We start from the raw sequence: 15,512 nt of genomic DNA, 5'->3' as shown, positions 1-15,512 counted from the left end.
TGTCGGACATGTGTACCCGAGTCTGAGTAACATAGGCCCATATAAAAAAAGTGGTGGCATAATGGTTTTTTTTTTTTTTTTTTTTTTTTTTTTTTTTTTTTTTTTTTTTGAATGGAATAGGGAGGGGTGATTTCATTAAATAATAATAGGCATTCGGCACTTACAATCATCCCTTAAAAATCAAAATCTCAAAACAAGAATTAAATGCCCCTAAACTAATGGCATCGCTTTTGAACTGATCTTGGATAATTTTAGATGTCTTTGCATCGTTCTTGACGGAGCTCCATTGATGTATAGTCGCAAAAGAGATATAACTTTATTGATCATCAAGATCTGCAAATTTGCAAGAAGAATCTTCGAAATCTGCATCCCTATACCAACAGCCGCGCAATTCCTCAAATTTACAAGACGAATCTTCTAAATTTGTATCCTTGCCCACACTAAAACCAAACAAACAAACAGTACTAAACCCTACATAGAGGGAACACAAAACCCTACATAGAGGGACTGACCAAAAACATTGAATTAGAGAAGAATTTGGGGCTTACCATCGATAAAAATCGATGACAGCCCCTAAGTTTTAATATGGTGGCTAGGATAAAAAAGAGGGAACAGAGAAAATCTTAGGGTTTTTTGCATGATGGTTATGTAAGTATGTATTTTTAGTCCAACATTCGTTAGTGAATATGCAGCATGTAATTAATTTGAAAGAACTTGAAGAATTGTACAAGTAGCATCAAAATTAGAGGGGGTTTTTTTCTGACTAAATTTTTATAGTTACAATTTCAAGATAAATCGAAAATTCGAACATGATCAAGAAGATGATGCTAAGATATTTGAAATTGTCTGCAGTGATAATTTACAAAAAATAATCTCCTGCACGAGATTCTTTAGTCTATGGAATTAGTCCTCCTCGTCGTCGTCCTCCTCGTCGTCGTCCTCCTCCTCCCCTCGATCCATTAGGCCAATACACTATCCATCAATCTTGTCTAGACCCTATGCTCGAAAGTTCAAAACTAGTATCATCTTGCTAGATCACATTGTTGGCTGTATTCTAGCTGCTCCACCTCCCAGCACATTTTCGATGCGACTCCTTCGTGGCTCGGAGTATAATCCTGTAACAGAATAAATTACAACATTCAGATTAAACATACTAAAATTCAGAGTTCTGATCCTGTTTTAACAGAACATAATAACCCTGTAAAAAGATAAACATGGTTTTAGTTCCTGCACAAATTAGGCAGTTACCTCCAATTTCTTGACTAATTCTTCAGCAGTTGGAGCAGAAACGATTATATGGCGCGCACTTGGGCTAATGAACCCTTCTTCCACAGCTTGATCAATAAAAGTTAGAAGTGAATTATAGTATCCATCCACATTAAGTAATCCAACCTGCAGACATTCAGAATTTTTCGCGCATAGTCAGTAAGAGAATGAGGCCTAGCCGCGGCTGCAAGTGACAAGAAACGCAGCATTATCTTCACAATTTTTCTAGGAACTTTACCGGTTTGTCATGAATGCCAAGTTGAGCCCAAGTTATCACTTCTAGTAACTCTTCTAGTGTTCCATAACCACCTGCAAATGATGCAATCGTTGAAACATTTTTAGTACACAATTCATAATGCCTTATACTAACAATGTCAAAGCTAAAGGTATATTGAGGTAATCCAGGTTTGGGCATGATGTGTGTCAGGTCAAATTGTGTCAGTCGGCTAACTTGTTAGCTCGATCTTTCAATTTATTCTTGTATTAAGTAAATGATTGATGTCAAGTACAGTGATTCAACACAAATTCTCTCACAAATCATAAGGCCTTATACTAACAATGACAAAGCTAAAGGTATATTGAGGTAAAGAACCCAAGTTCGACTTACTAAGGGCACGTGTGTTAGTTCAAATTGTTGTAATGTCGATACTTATTCTGGAAATTGATTTTGGCACACCCTTTATTGATTTTGGCACACCCCTATGTGAGAAGAGCGTAGAAAACTGTATTCTCACATAGGGGTGTGCCAAAATCATTTCGCCTTATTCTTGTATTAAGTAAATGGTTTATGTCAAATACAGTGATTCAACACAAATTCTCCAACAATTGTACTCTTATGAAGAGTTAAGATGAGGAGATAGTAGTAAGAAAGAAGAGTACAGTAGAAAAAGACTGACTGGTCCCAGAAAGTCCTGCAATCAACAGTTTTACAAAACTCCAATTGGGATAAGTTTTGGAAAAGTGGGAGCATAATTGCGTGCATGTCAGGGTATAGATGCAAATGAAAACCATATATTATAAAAATAGCTACACATAACCTAATGTTTGCTACCATTTAAGGGTGAGGCAAACTTTGTCACAGTAACATGGTTCAAGAGTACATATTGACTAAAAGAGTAAGATGGCTATTATATTATTCAGTGTGAGATGTTGATGGGTCAAAGACATGGGTTTTTAGTTTTAACTGTTTGCTCTCTATTATTTATGCTTCTTGGATTGTGTGAACCTCACCCAAAGTGTCTATTCAAGTGTCTGGGTTAGGTTTGGTGAGGTCAGATCGAGTCAAATCTATTTTTAAACTTGAGTTATGCTAAATTATTGTGCTAATATAAGTCAAAACCTAGATCAGAAATTATTTGGATCGGGTGTAATTTTGACACCTCTATTTCAGTATATTAATTCTTGTTTTAATGCTCTCTATAGATGTTACTTAGAAAAGTTTCTTAATTTACATATTCTTTATTTGGCTTAAAATAATACCTGTAATTTTCTATGATAACTCGATCAATAACATACCCATGTCGGGCTACTAACATTGACGATTATATGAATAATTATCCTAACCAAGACTCATATGTAGTCATGTATTCATATCTAACACAAATTGTGAGTTTTTGAGTCCCGGTAACAGAGCATTCTACTACAAGTAGTAGTTATAAAGTTTGAATCATGTGTAATTGGATAGCATGATTGAAATTATTAATGTGAGACTAGGCATCTTCAATATAGGTAAACATTGTACCCAACTAGCTAAGGGAAAAAGGTGGTAGTTCCTGAAATGGCAACACTATCTCAAAGATAAGCCCAAATCCTCAAAATATAGGTTTGGAATCATTAATGAAGTGTAAAAAGCAAATAAAAACACAACAACCACAACAAATTGGACTAAAAGAAACAGAGGTGTGCTAGTCATGTAATAACACCTCTATTTTTATGCTAGTCTCTAAAATTATAATGGCTGACTTGACTAGGCTACCTAAGAGTTCAACCCATGCATTACGTTGGATGGAAATAACTTTTTCCGAAATTTAATGATATGACCCCATCCATACATCCTACCCTCTAACCTGAAACATTTATAAAAAGAAGAACTTTAACCATTAATATCTTTAATTTTATACATTTGTGTACTGAACGCCCTCTTATTGACTAATAGAGACCAATCACAACATGGGTTAGAAGCATATAAAGTATTAGCCAACGATGATTGTTAGGTGAGTGATTGGTTAAAAATGGAAACCTGGTAGTGCAATGAAGGCGTCAGAATGGCGAGCCATCTCTGCTTTTCTTTGATGCATATCTGCCACAGCCTTCACTTCCCCTACAGTTTCACCAGTTATCTACAAAACCAAAACAAACAAACAAAAAAACTTTTTAAACTCAGAAAAATTTTCAATAAACAAACAACATGACTTTTTGAGTGATGCATATTGGAGTCCTAAGCAGAAAAGGCAATGATGAGGCCTGCAACCAAGGGTAGACAATGACCTATATTTTTTTTTTATTTAAATTTCATACGCTCTCACTTTTAAGCTTGTCAATGTATAATTTCAGTCCTATATATATCAAATTACCAATAACTAAAATATACGGAGTACTTAAATATTGTGAAAGTATAGAATGAAACGAAACTAACAAGATCCAGGCTGCTATACAGTTTTGTTACGACTAAAAGACTACAGAGAAAGTATATATATTTTTTTTATTATATTTGAAAATATATAGTTAGAAAGATATCTAAAATTCAGCTATTCCCTGACCACTAATTGATTCCAATACCAATTGAATGTAAACAAAAAGTTCAGTTTTCAGAAGAAGCCAAGGAAGAAAAGGCAGAAAGATAACAGTACTATAAACTCCACTGATCACATGATGATATAAAAAGATACAAGAAAACACCAATGTGATGGTATTGCACCAACACAAGTGGGTAAACAACGGATAAGGCTACCAAGTTTACTACCAAAATGTAGTATGCACAAATCATACACGCACAATAATCTTATCAAATCCGTGGTCAGACATACATACATACATCGTTGCTTCGGAACAAAACAATTGACGACTTACTTGGATACCAGCCTCAAACGACACGATTGTAAAACAAAGCAAGCAGTAACGTAGAAGACCAGCAAACGATTAATTAAGTATTAAGACGAGTCTATTTAAAAAGTAACAAAGTATTAAATATAGTCGAAAAGGCTGAATTTAACAGTGTTATTATAGAATTATATTAGTGAGAGAAGAAGTAAAAAAGGTTGTAGACTTTTTGTTGGTAGAACAGGTAGAAGCAGAGGCAGACATACATACCTCTCGAGGCATGAGCGTCTTGGGAATAACTCTGTAAATAAATAAAAATAGACAGAAACATGACAAATTCAGAGTATGTTAATTAATTTGATCAACCAAAAAAAAAAAAAAAAAAACAGCATGCTTTCTTTTTTTTTTCTACTCATTATGTTTTCTTTAATTTAATCTCATTGTTTTGTTCTGTAAACCAAAAAATAATTCCAAATGCTGAAAATATATTTTAAAAAATAAATAAATAGAAAAATTCCAAAGATAGAATATAATGATTAGTGAAAACCGACCCACTAAATTAGTGAGACTTACCCTATAACATGCCGACCTCCACTATGAACAGCTTGAGAAACAAGTCCCATTAAACCTATGCTTCCTCCTCCATATACCAAGTCTATGTTCCTTGACACCTACATTGATCAACACCAAATCTGCTCATTAACTCGATTTCGATACCGGGAGTTTAAACTTGTTCATCATGATTATAGAGCAATTTCTCCATTAATGCTTCAATTTCAGGGGTTTTTTTTTTTTTTTTTTTTTCATTTTTTAATAGTACTATTGTATTGGAGTAAAGTTTCTTTTTTTTTCTTTACAAGAAAATAGAGTTTGTGTTTGTCAAAATTTTATTGACAATCAATATTAGTACATGAACCCCCAGAATGCATAATGTGTACGTAACATGCGTTAATCCTTTCATTTACCAAATAACATGATGATTAATTTAACTTAGAACATGAAAAACAATTAATTTTTGTGGGAATTTTGTTTTTTGAGCTAAACCCACAAATATTGTAATGAAATTAAACCCCTTTCAAAGGAGAAATAATTATTTTTATCAAATTGTACTATAAAAAATTACTATAATAAGAAAAAAAAAAAAGTTTGAAAACCAAAATTACCAATTCTTTGCCAAGCTCAATGGCAGCTTCTTGATAGCTAGTCTTCTTGCCTTGGCTACTACCACAAAACACACAAATTCTCCTAAACTTAGATTGCTGAATCTCAATTTTTCCCTCCATTTTTTTTTGCTCCCTTTTAATTATTTTTATTAATTAGCAAAAGAATTTGACAAAATCACAAAAGATTCTTTCTTTTTCCTCTCTTTTGTTTTAGCAAAAACTGTCCCACTTTATTGTCACTACTCTCTTGAGTCTCCCTTTTTTGTGTGTCACACAACTTTTTTGCTAAATATTTTTCATAAAATAAATAAAAATTTCATGTAATTTTTGGTAGTTACCTAAAATTACAAGAAAATAGAGTTTGGTGTTTGTGTTGGGGAAGTGAGGTGATATGCTCTCCATGCGTTTATATAAGTGGTGGATGCACGTGACTAACCATACGCCTTTTGGCACGCTTAATCTCACACGCTCATACTACGAGTACTTACTACTACTCCCCACATTATACTTGTATATTTTGCACGCCTATACTCGATTATTGTCAATTAATTAATTTTTATAGTATATATAAAAAAAAATAAAAATAAAATAAAATTTCATATGATGCCAAGATTCAAGAATATACCAACTTTTATTCCAATATCATGGGGAAGGGGAACTTTTATCATTTTATGTCATTTGTTAGTGAAATTATATATATTTGCCACAAATGGAGAAAGCATATACTCTTTCTGTCACCAACCATTTTACTTGGTCCAGTGGGAAAGTTTGCATCTCAAAATAAAGAGGTTGTAAAATTTAATTGTATTAGAGATACTTTGGGTGCAGATTCATTTACCCTTTTCCTCATTTTTAAAGTGTCATTTGTAGGAGATTTTGGCCAGGAAGACCTTTCTCCTTACCAACTTACAAAAAAAAAAAAAAAAATATTTTTATGATATACGAGAAACAAATAAGATTAAAGGAGATGTGGTTAAAGACAAAGATAAATGATGCAATATAATGGTCCATGATATAATTAAGCCTAAAGAGGCAAGTGTTGCATGTATTTAGAATTTTATGGAGACTCCATCCGATTTTTTAATTCTAGAACATTTTGACCGGCACATTTCCAAAATATACGAAGTAACTTTGACAATTAATGTCTTTAATTGTCTCTTAATAAATTGTAAAAAAAAAAATTATGAAAAATAGATATTGTCACTAATTCAATGCAATGATATATTACACAGTAAAGAAATTCTCAATAATAACCCCCTATTTTTAAGACACTGAAATGGAGGAACCTCCTTTTTTTTTTGACAAAATGACGACCCTATTTGAGTTTTTTATATACCAATTATGACATTAATGAGGGTAGTTTGGTTTAAAATTGAATCATGGTTAACAAAAATAATGACATAAATGCCCCTTTTTTTATTTTCTTAGGTACTTGATTTTAGTTCCCTCTTTCCCTCTTCATTAGTCTTCATCTTCTTCCCTCTATCATCTTTCAAAGTGAGCCTTATCAAACTGCAATGTCCTAAATGTTGGACCCTATGCCCGGATCCATGTATAATTCAATGATTAATTGCAATACAATAAGATTATATACCTTTGTAGTGTGCATAAACGAAAGAATAGGAGCCTAGAACCACAAGCGCAATTTCTCTATTGAAACTCCACTCGTACAATCAAACAAGCTTAACTTCCTATTTTATTCCGTTTCGCGTAATGGATCAAAAAATTAGTTGAATAGTCCTTTTATCCCATTTCACTACAATTATATAAGCCATTTTATCCATTTTAATAGTCCAAACTATTTCTGTTAGGATCCAACAACCCAAGAGCCCGAGCCCAAGATCCATAAACTCCTATCGGCAAGCTGAGAACCTACACAAGAAGCAGAGATTAGCTAACCCCGGGGTGATTCGGGGATAACCACTTCGATGATAAAGTCAAAATGTGTTTTAAGAAGAAGATAAGAAGTTATGAAGAGAGAGAAAGTAGAGAGAGAGAGTAATAAATGCTAACCTCATTTATGAGGCCAAACCTACTATTTATATTACCTCTTAGTGACAGATGGCTACATGACATGCAGAGCTTTTCTTGCCAAGTGTCAAGCTGCTGCTGCTGCCACGTGCCGAGTACTGACAAGCCGACATGTCTACTTTATGGAAGATATCTGCCCATTTGATAATTACATTAGGTCTATACCCGTATTTATAAAGATGTCGGCCCAGTTTCATATCTTCCCATACTATCGGCACACAAGGTCACTTGGGGGGGGGGGGGAACAGAGTTTTTTCGCTCCCAGTTATTTTGTTAAGTAGACCTTGTCTGCTATCGGCACACAAGGTCACTTGGGGGGTGGGAGCGGAGTTTTTTCGCTCAACTCCACACAATCCAACGTCAAATACAACGGTAAAGGTTCACATACCAAATATTTTCAATATATATAATATCATTTAAGAATTTTCAAGAAGTCATACTAAAAATTACAGTTCACAAATAAAGAAAAATACTCGACGGAGTGCAAGAAAGGGAATACATACACCAATAGCGTATACTAAAATAGCCATATTACACAAAAAGTGAGAAAATTGATTTCCAATCTAACGTCCTCACTTGGGGGGCTAGTTGTTTGGGAAGATTCTTTTTAAAACACATTCTGACTTTATCATCGGAGTGGTTATCCTCGAATCACCCCGGGGTTAGCTAATCTCTGCTTCTTGTGTATGTTCTTAGCTTGCCGATAGGAGCATCACGGATCTTGGGCTCGGGATCTCGGGTGATTGGATCCTGACGAAAATACAAACCCTTTTCTTAACCCAAATCCACAAACCTTTATTTACCCATCAATTTCCCATTTACATAACCACGGCCTAAAACAGATCAAATATGACTTTTATGCTTCATAATTATTACTTAAATCATTTACATTTGAATAGCCCTTAAAATAATTAAGATTTCCATTGATATATCATAATCTGCATTTCGATTTAAAATAAACAAGATATAAGCCAAATACTAAACTTGGTCCGAAACCGACATCCTTGCATTATTTCGTCCACATCTGAAATTCTACAAAAGATATTAATCTATGTTCTTTGGTTTGAAAAGTAAACTTCTATAGATTTTCAATGATATATTATTTGCCTTATTTCAATTCGGGATCAACAGTTATGATAAAACAAATCTCACAAAACTGCTAACCCGTGCAATGCACTTTCGAAATTATATCTTCTTCTAAATTTTATCGTGTCTCACTTTTTAGTCTATAAATACCAATCTTTTTTTTTTTGATATTCTGAACACAAATTTGGCACCCCGACGACCAATTTTCAAACCTATATGACACTAAAGGCTTAGACGTAAAGCTTCAACATACAATTTCTATTGTTCTTAGTTTTATTTCTATTCCTATACAAGTAATTCAAAGTCCAAAACAATGTTAAGATAAAATTTTGAGGACAACATCAATTTTTCAAACTCTTTAATTTTATATTTCGATTTATTATTTTTACTAAAGTTTTTGATGATTTACTAATGATGTCGTATTCAAAATTGCGATTCGAAGTGAGTATTTAATTCTCTTTGTATTAGTTACTCTAATTAAGTTTGTTGCTTTGATTACTAGTATCATTTTTGGATTATTTTGATTATTGACTAGTATCATGTTAGGTTACTTCCAATATTTATTTGACACATGTATGTTCTTTGTGCTATATATCATTTTATTGTTTCATTTGTTTAATCATAACATTGCATGTTAACCAAGACCTGTATTTGAATATTACACCAAAGAAAATAATTATGGACAACCTATCAGGATCCAATTACTTATGTTCGTTTAATTAAGTGGTCACAATATAAGCAATTACATGTGCATCAAATATTCAATTGACTTAACAAAATATAGTTTGTATGTCTTTTCAATTGCAAGTAAAACATGTCGCTATAAGAACTTATTAGAGGCCAATACAGGCAGAATTGATTCCTGACTCAAGTTTTACCTTTATCCTCAAATATCCAGTTGTGGCTCATGACCATTATGGAGTTAGCCGTAATCGCATGGATTTTTAATGCGGTGTAACCTTCATGGATTAAAAATCATGGTTATTTTTGTCCTTTTCGTTAATTAAATACATGATCAGTTTATAAGTTTCTTCAAAACTTGTTTACGGCTCCCTGCAGCGAAGCCAGGATTTTCAAGTCCGGGGGGCTGGACTAGTTAAATAAGGGATTGATGGAAAAAAATTAAAATGTACTAGTATTTTGAGGGTTATCAGTTTCGGGAATTGAAGTACCAGATCTTTTTTGCCCCTTAAAATTTGTATTTTGCTCATAATCATTACTCAAATTACTTTCGGGATTCAAATTTGCCTTTGAAGTGGAACCCTCTTCTTGTTGATTATTAACTTTTTTGTAAAAAAAATACCTATTTTGTTTGATTTGCTTCTGAAGTCTGAACAATGATAAAAAAAAGAGTAGAATCTCAATTCTCAAAGTATGATGCAGATTTCCCGTCATTAAGTTTATTTGTAGCTTAAGTCTTTGGGCTTTATTATCAAAATCAAAGCCCAAATTGAATAAGAAGCTTTATCTAAAAAACAAGTGAGTGAGGGGAATCGAACCCAGGTTACCTGGGAAGGAGCATCATCACCTAACCAATATGACAAGCTTCATTTGTTGTATCACATGTGTCTTCAATACAATATATAATAATATCTAGGGGGGCAAGAGTTAATAATCAAGGGCCGCAAATCTGGGCCGGGGAGGCTGGGCCTCCACCAGCCCCCCCGGTCCCTTCGCCCTTGCCTACTTGTCTTGTCCCTTTTGATTCAATATCAAAAGCTTATCTTCCTACTATTGTCAATCACATCCACACGTGCTAAGGTAGGCACACACCTATGACCCCCTATAGTAACATCTAAGAGAAATGCCTTAGTGATTGTGTTACAGATTAAAGAACATACTAATACCCTTGAGAACCAAATTCCAGCAGATAGAGGAACCATATAATAATGTAGCTAATGAGGAGACTTTTGCTCTAAGGTATAGGGAAAATGTGGAACGAATGGGTGAATCAACAACGGGTAGGGGAAGAGGCTAGGGGGAAGAGGCTAGGGTGGAAGAGGTAGAGGGAAAGGAAGAGGAAGAGGCAGAGGAAGAGGTAGAGGTGGAAGAGCTAGGGGGAAAGAGGTGGTGTGAAGCTAACAGGGGGTAGGATATGGCATAATGTCTTATCTAGGAGAGATTTTGAGGTATTTTACCTAAAGCAACTTCAGATGGAAAAGGATACTAAGTCTGAAAGGAAGGCTAGGGAGAAGAATGAGAAGAGAGAAGAAGCATTAAGAAGAGGTGAAATAAAGGAACCACATGTACAATATGTACAAGTGATGATAAGAAGAAGTAGTCTTAGGAAAAATTATCAACCATAACTTGAGGCATTCATATGGGGAAGGGTTGATAACACCAATGTCTTAGCTGCACTTGTGACTGAGGTGCTACTCATTACAAGATAGAATTAAGGAAGGAAAAGGGGGTCATTTTAAATCTTTTAATACTTCCTGCTTCCTTTAATAAAAGAATTCCTATTACTACTCATTAGCCATAGATCAATCAAGATTCCAAGGGGTAAGGTGGAGGACGTTCCCTTAAGGGTAGGAAAGTTCATCATTCCATTAGATTTTGTGGATCTTGATATAGATGAGGATTCTACATTTTCTATTATTATTGGTAGACCATTTCTTGCCACTTCATGTGGTTTGATTGATGTCAAGAGTGCTAAGATTCCACTTAAAATTCGAGATGAGGGAGTTGAATTTGATTTGAATGAAAGTATGAAATATCCTTCTTCATCTCTTGACAATTGCATGATAGTTGAAATTTTAGACAATCTTGGACATTCCATGCATGAGCACTTGCTCACAACTAATGATCCTCTGGAGTGTGTTTTGTTAAACAAGTAAAAGATAGGTTCTCCTAGCAAGGAAATGGCTTTGTATGAGAATTTTCCAGATGGGAGTGTTGAAGGAAGTGATGGAAAATATGCAAGAAAATCTCAAGCCAAGATGCTTTGCAAGTGGCTTCAACCAAGGAAGGTAAAGGTGCTCCCATGGTAGAGCTCAAACCTCTACCATCACACTTTGGTATGAGTTCCTTAGGCCTAAATTCTACTTATCCCGTGATTGTTAGTGCATCTTTGAGTGAAAGCCAAGCTCAAGCATTATGCGGTGTTTTGAGAAGGCACCAAGGTGCTTTGGGATATACCATTGATGACCTCAAAGGTATAAGCCCCGCTTTATGTAAACACCAAATAACCCTTGAGGAGGGTACCCTTCCTTCTATTGTGCGACAACAGAAACTACATCCCCTAATGGGGGAGGTAGTGAAGAAAGATATCACTAAGCTTTTGGATGCGTGAATCATATTCCCCATCTCAAGCTTTAGGTGGGTATCTCCCATCCATGTCGTTCCAAGAAGGGGGACATGACTAGACCTGGCAATCCTGACCTAGACCCGATGACCCGACCTGAATGACCCGACCCATGACCCGAAATTTACCCAAAAACATTGACCCGAAAATGACATAAAACCCGAAATTGACCCGACCCGACCCGACCCGAAACGGAGTTGACCCGATCCTGACCCGACACCCGAACTGACCCAGCACGAAGTTGACCCGACCCGAAGTTGACCCAAATTGTTTGACCTGAACAGACCCGATACCCGAAATTGACCCGAACTAACTCAATACCTGAAATGAAATGAACTAAAATTACCTTATAATTAAACTTAAAATGTTTTGTACCAAAAATAACTCAAATTATTCATCTTTAATCGTAGATAAGCTCATAAACTGAATTGGTAGTGTTATTACAACAATAACAAAATATATACAACGTATAAAATTATTGATTTGAGCTTGATTCACCAATGAAACAACCCGACATAACCCGAACAGATTTTGACCTGACCCGAATATGACCCGAACATACTTGACCCGAAATTGTTCCGACCCGAACATACCTGACCCAAAATTGACCCGACCCGAACTGGACCCGATTCCTGACCCGAAGTTGACCCGAAACCCGAATCAACCCGACCCGACCCATACTCGACCCGAATGTTAGCTGACCTGAAATGACCCGACCCAAAAGTGACCTGAATGACCCATTTGCCAAGTCTAGGCATAACCGTCGTCAAGAATGAAAAAGGTGAGCTTATTCCAATGAGGACGGTCATGGGTTGGCGAATGTGTATAAACTATAGACGTCTAAATACATCCACCAAGAAAGATCACTTCCCCCTTCCTTTCATTGATCAAATGCTTGAAAGACTAACGAAGCACAAGTATTATTGTTTCCTTGATGGTTACTCAGGGTTTTTCCGAATTCCTATTCACCCCGATGACTAAGAGAAAACTACTTTTACTTGCCCCTATGGTACCTTTGTTTATAGGAGAATGCCATTCGGCCTTTTCAATGCTCCCACAACATTCCAATGGTGTATGATGAGTATCTTTGGGGACATGTTAGAGGAGGAGATGGAGGTGTTTATGGATGACTTCTTCATAGGCGGAGTTTCCTTTGAGGCATGTCTTGAAAATCTTGAAAAGTGCTTGGCTAGGTGTGAGAAGGTGAACTTGGTGTTGAATTGGGAGAAATGTCATTTTATGGTTAAAGAGGGCATATTCCTCGGCACAAGATTTCTCACAAAGGCATAGAGTTGGACAAGGCAAAGATTGAGATTATTGAAAAGTTGTCACCTCCGGTTAATGTGAAGGGTGTGAGATCAATCTTAGGACATGCTGGGTTTTATAAAAGATTCATCAAGGATTTTTCTTTCATAGCAAGGCCTCTCAGTGATCTTCTCCAAAAGGATGTTGAGTTTGTGTTTGATGACAAGTGCTTGTAGGCTTTCAACAAGTTGAAGAAAGCTTTGATCTCTACTCCCATTGTCCAAGCCCCTAGATGGGATTTGCCTTTTGAGTTGATGTGCGATGCAAGTGATACGGCCGTTGGGGGTGTTTTAGGTCAAAGAGTTGACAAGAAGCTTCATGTCATCTACTACATGTAAAAAACTCTTAATGGTGCTCAAAGGAATTAAGCAACGGAGAAACAGTTCTTGGCCATTGTTCATTCCTTTGAAAAATTTCATTGCTATTTGTTAGGGTCCAAAACAATTGTGTTCAACGTTCATGCGACCCTAAAATATCTTTTTGGAAATAAGGAATCAAAGCCAAGACTAATTCGTTGGGTGCTTGAGCTTCAAACTTTTAACATTGATTAGAGATAAGAAAGGAGCGGAGAATGTTGTAGGGGATCATCTATCTAGACTTGAGGATTTTCAAGTCCAAGATGATGGGTCTCCCATTGAAGATAGAATGTTGAACGATTCTTTGTATGTTATAAATGTAAAGGAACTCCCATGGTTTGCCGATTTGGTTAATTATCTTGCTTGTGGGGAGTTCCTCCTTCATTTTCCAAGAATTGAAGAAAGAAGCTCAAGAGGGAGGCTAGGCATTATGTATGGGATGAACCGATTTTGTACAAAAGAGGTGTTGATGGGTTATTGAGGAGATGTGTTCCAAATGAGGAGATACCTAGTGCATTGAAGATCTGTCACTCGGACCCAAGCAGTGGTCACATGGGTGTTCCAAGAACGGCTTCAAAGGTACTCCAATGTGGATTGTGGTGGCCAAATCTCTTTAAGAATGTTTGGGAATTTGTTAAGAATTGTGACTAGTGCCAAAGGATCGGGAACATTTAAAAGAGGAATGAGATGCCCCAACAACCGTTGGAAGTTTTTGATGTATGGGAAATTGATTTCATGGGTCCTTTCCCTTCCTCATTTTGGTATCAATACATTCTCATTGTCGTTGATTATGTGTCAAAATGGGTTGAAGCCATTGCCTCTCTGACAAATGATCATAAGATAGTAATGAAGATGTTCAAAAAGATAATTTTTCCAAGGTTTGACATCCCCAAGGCAGTCATAAGGACAATGGTTCCCATTTTGTGCATAATTCCTTCCGCAAGATGTAGAAGAAGCATGGAGTTAATCAACGATTTGGACTCCCCTATCATCCTCAAACTAGTGGCCAAGTTGAGGTGTCAAATCGTCAAATCAAGTTGATTCTTGAGAAGACGGTTGCAAAAAATAGGAAAGATTTGTCGGACAAGCTTGATGATGCTTTGTGGGCATATAGAACGGCCTTTAAGACTCCCATTGGCAACACTCCTTACCGCTTGGTTTATGGGAAGTCTTGTCATCTTCTGGTTGAGCTTGAGCATCGTACTCATTGGGCTATAAAGAAAATAAATTTTGATTTGGCAAGTACGGGTGAGCAACGGTGGCTTGATCTCCATGAATTATTGGAAGAACTTCGTTTGGATGCTTATGATTGTGCTAGCATGTACAAATCCCGAAGCAAAGAAGTGCATGATAAGCTTATTGAGAAAAAAGAGTTCAATGTTGGTGATAAGGTGCTTCTCTACAACTCAAGGATGAGATTATTTCCTAGAAAGTTGATGTCCTGTTGGAGTGGACCTTTTGTTGTTCAAGAGGTTTTCCCTAATGGTGCTATTGAAATCTCTCCTTTGGATTTCTCAAGGACTTTCAAAGTCAATGGTCATAGGCTTAAGCGTTACTACGATGGAGTTTTTCTTGGAGTCGTTCATGATATGACTCTCTATTATCCACCTTGAAGGGTGGAGTACGTCAAGCTAATGACGTTAAACAAGCGCTTCTCGGGAGGCAACCCGAATTTCTAACCTTCTTTCCTATTTTCTTTGATTTTGTTTTCTCTCTTTTGATGCTTTTGTTCTATATTGATTTTCTTTCTTGATTGTGTTTTAGGTGTTTTTGATTTGATGTAAATGAGATTTCCAACAATTTTGGTACCAAATTTGAAGAAGAAGTGTTCAAGTAGTTGATGAATTGGAAGCATGTGTAAGAATTGAAGATTGGTGGGTTCGAAATGGTGGGTACATGAAAATGTAGTGTTAAATCCACCATCAAGGAGGTTAGGTGCTGCCCACTTTAGTGTTCATCACG

General features: G+C 35.9%; 1 protein-coding gene across 1 annotated transcript; it reads right to left on the bottom strand.

Annotated features, from left to right (window-relative positions):
- Positions 1-695: 695 nt before the first annotated feature.
- Positions 696-5,846, bottom strand: LOC145616350 (cytokinin riboside 5'-monophosphate phosphoribohydrolase LOG3). Its single transcript, XM_081671057.1, has 7 exons — positions 5,469-5,846; positions 4,879-4,976; positions 4,576-4,606; positions 3,506-3,605; positions 1,505-1,575; positions 1,249-1,392; positions 696-1,115 (listed from the first exon to the last, which is right to left on the bottom strand). The coding sequence occupies exons 1-7, from the start codon at positions 5,586-5,588 to the stop codon at positions 1,023-1,025; spliced, it is 657 nt and encodes a 218-aa protein (XP_081527183.1). The 5' UTR covers positions 5,589-5,846; the 3' UTR covers positions 696-1,022.
- Between the last annotated feature and the right edge of the window lie 9,666 nt (positions 5,847-15,512).

Source organism: Chenopodium album, chromosome 26 (genome assembly GCF_948465745.1).
Source record: "Chenopodium album chromosome 26, dcCheAlbu1.1, whole genome shotgun sequence".
Lineage (NCBI taxonomy): Eukaryota > Viridiplantae > Streptophyta > Magnoliopsida > Caryophyllales > Amaranthaceae > Chenopodium > Chenopodium album.
Note: the sequence above shows the minus strand (reverse complement) of the source record. Positions and strands in the feature narration are given on the sequence as shown.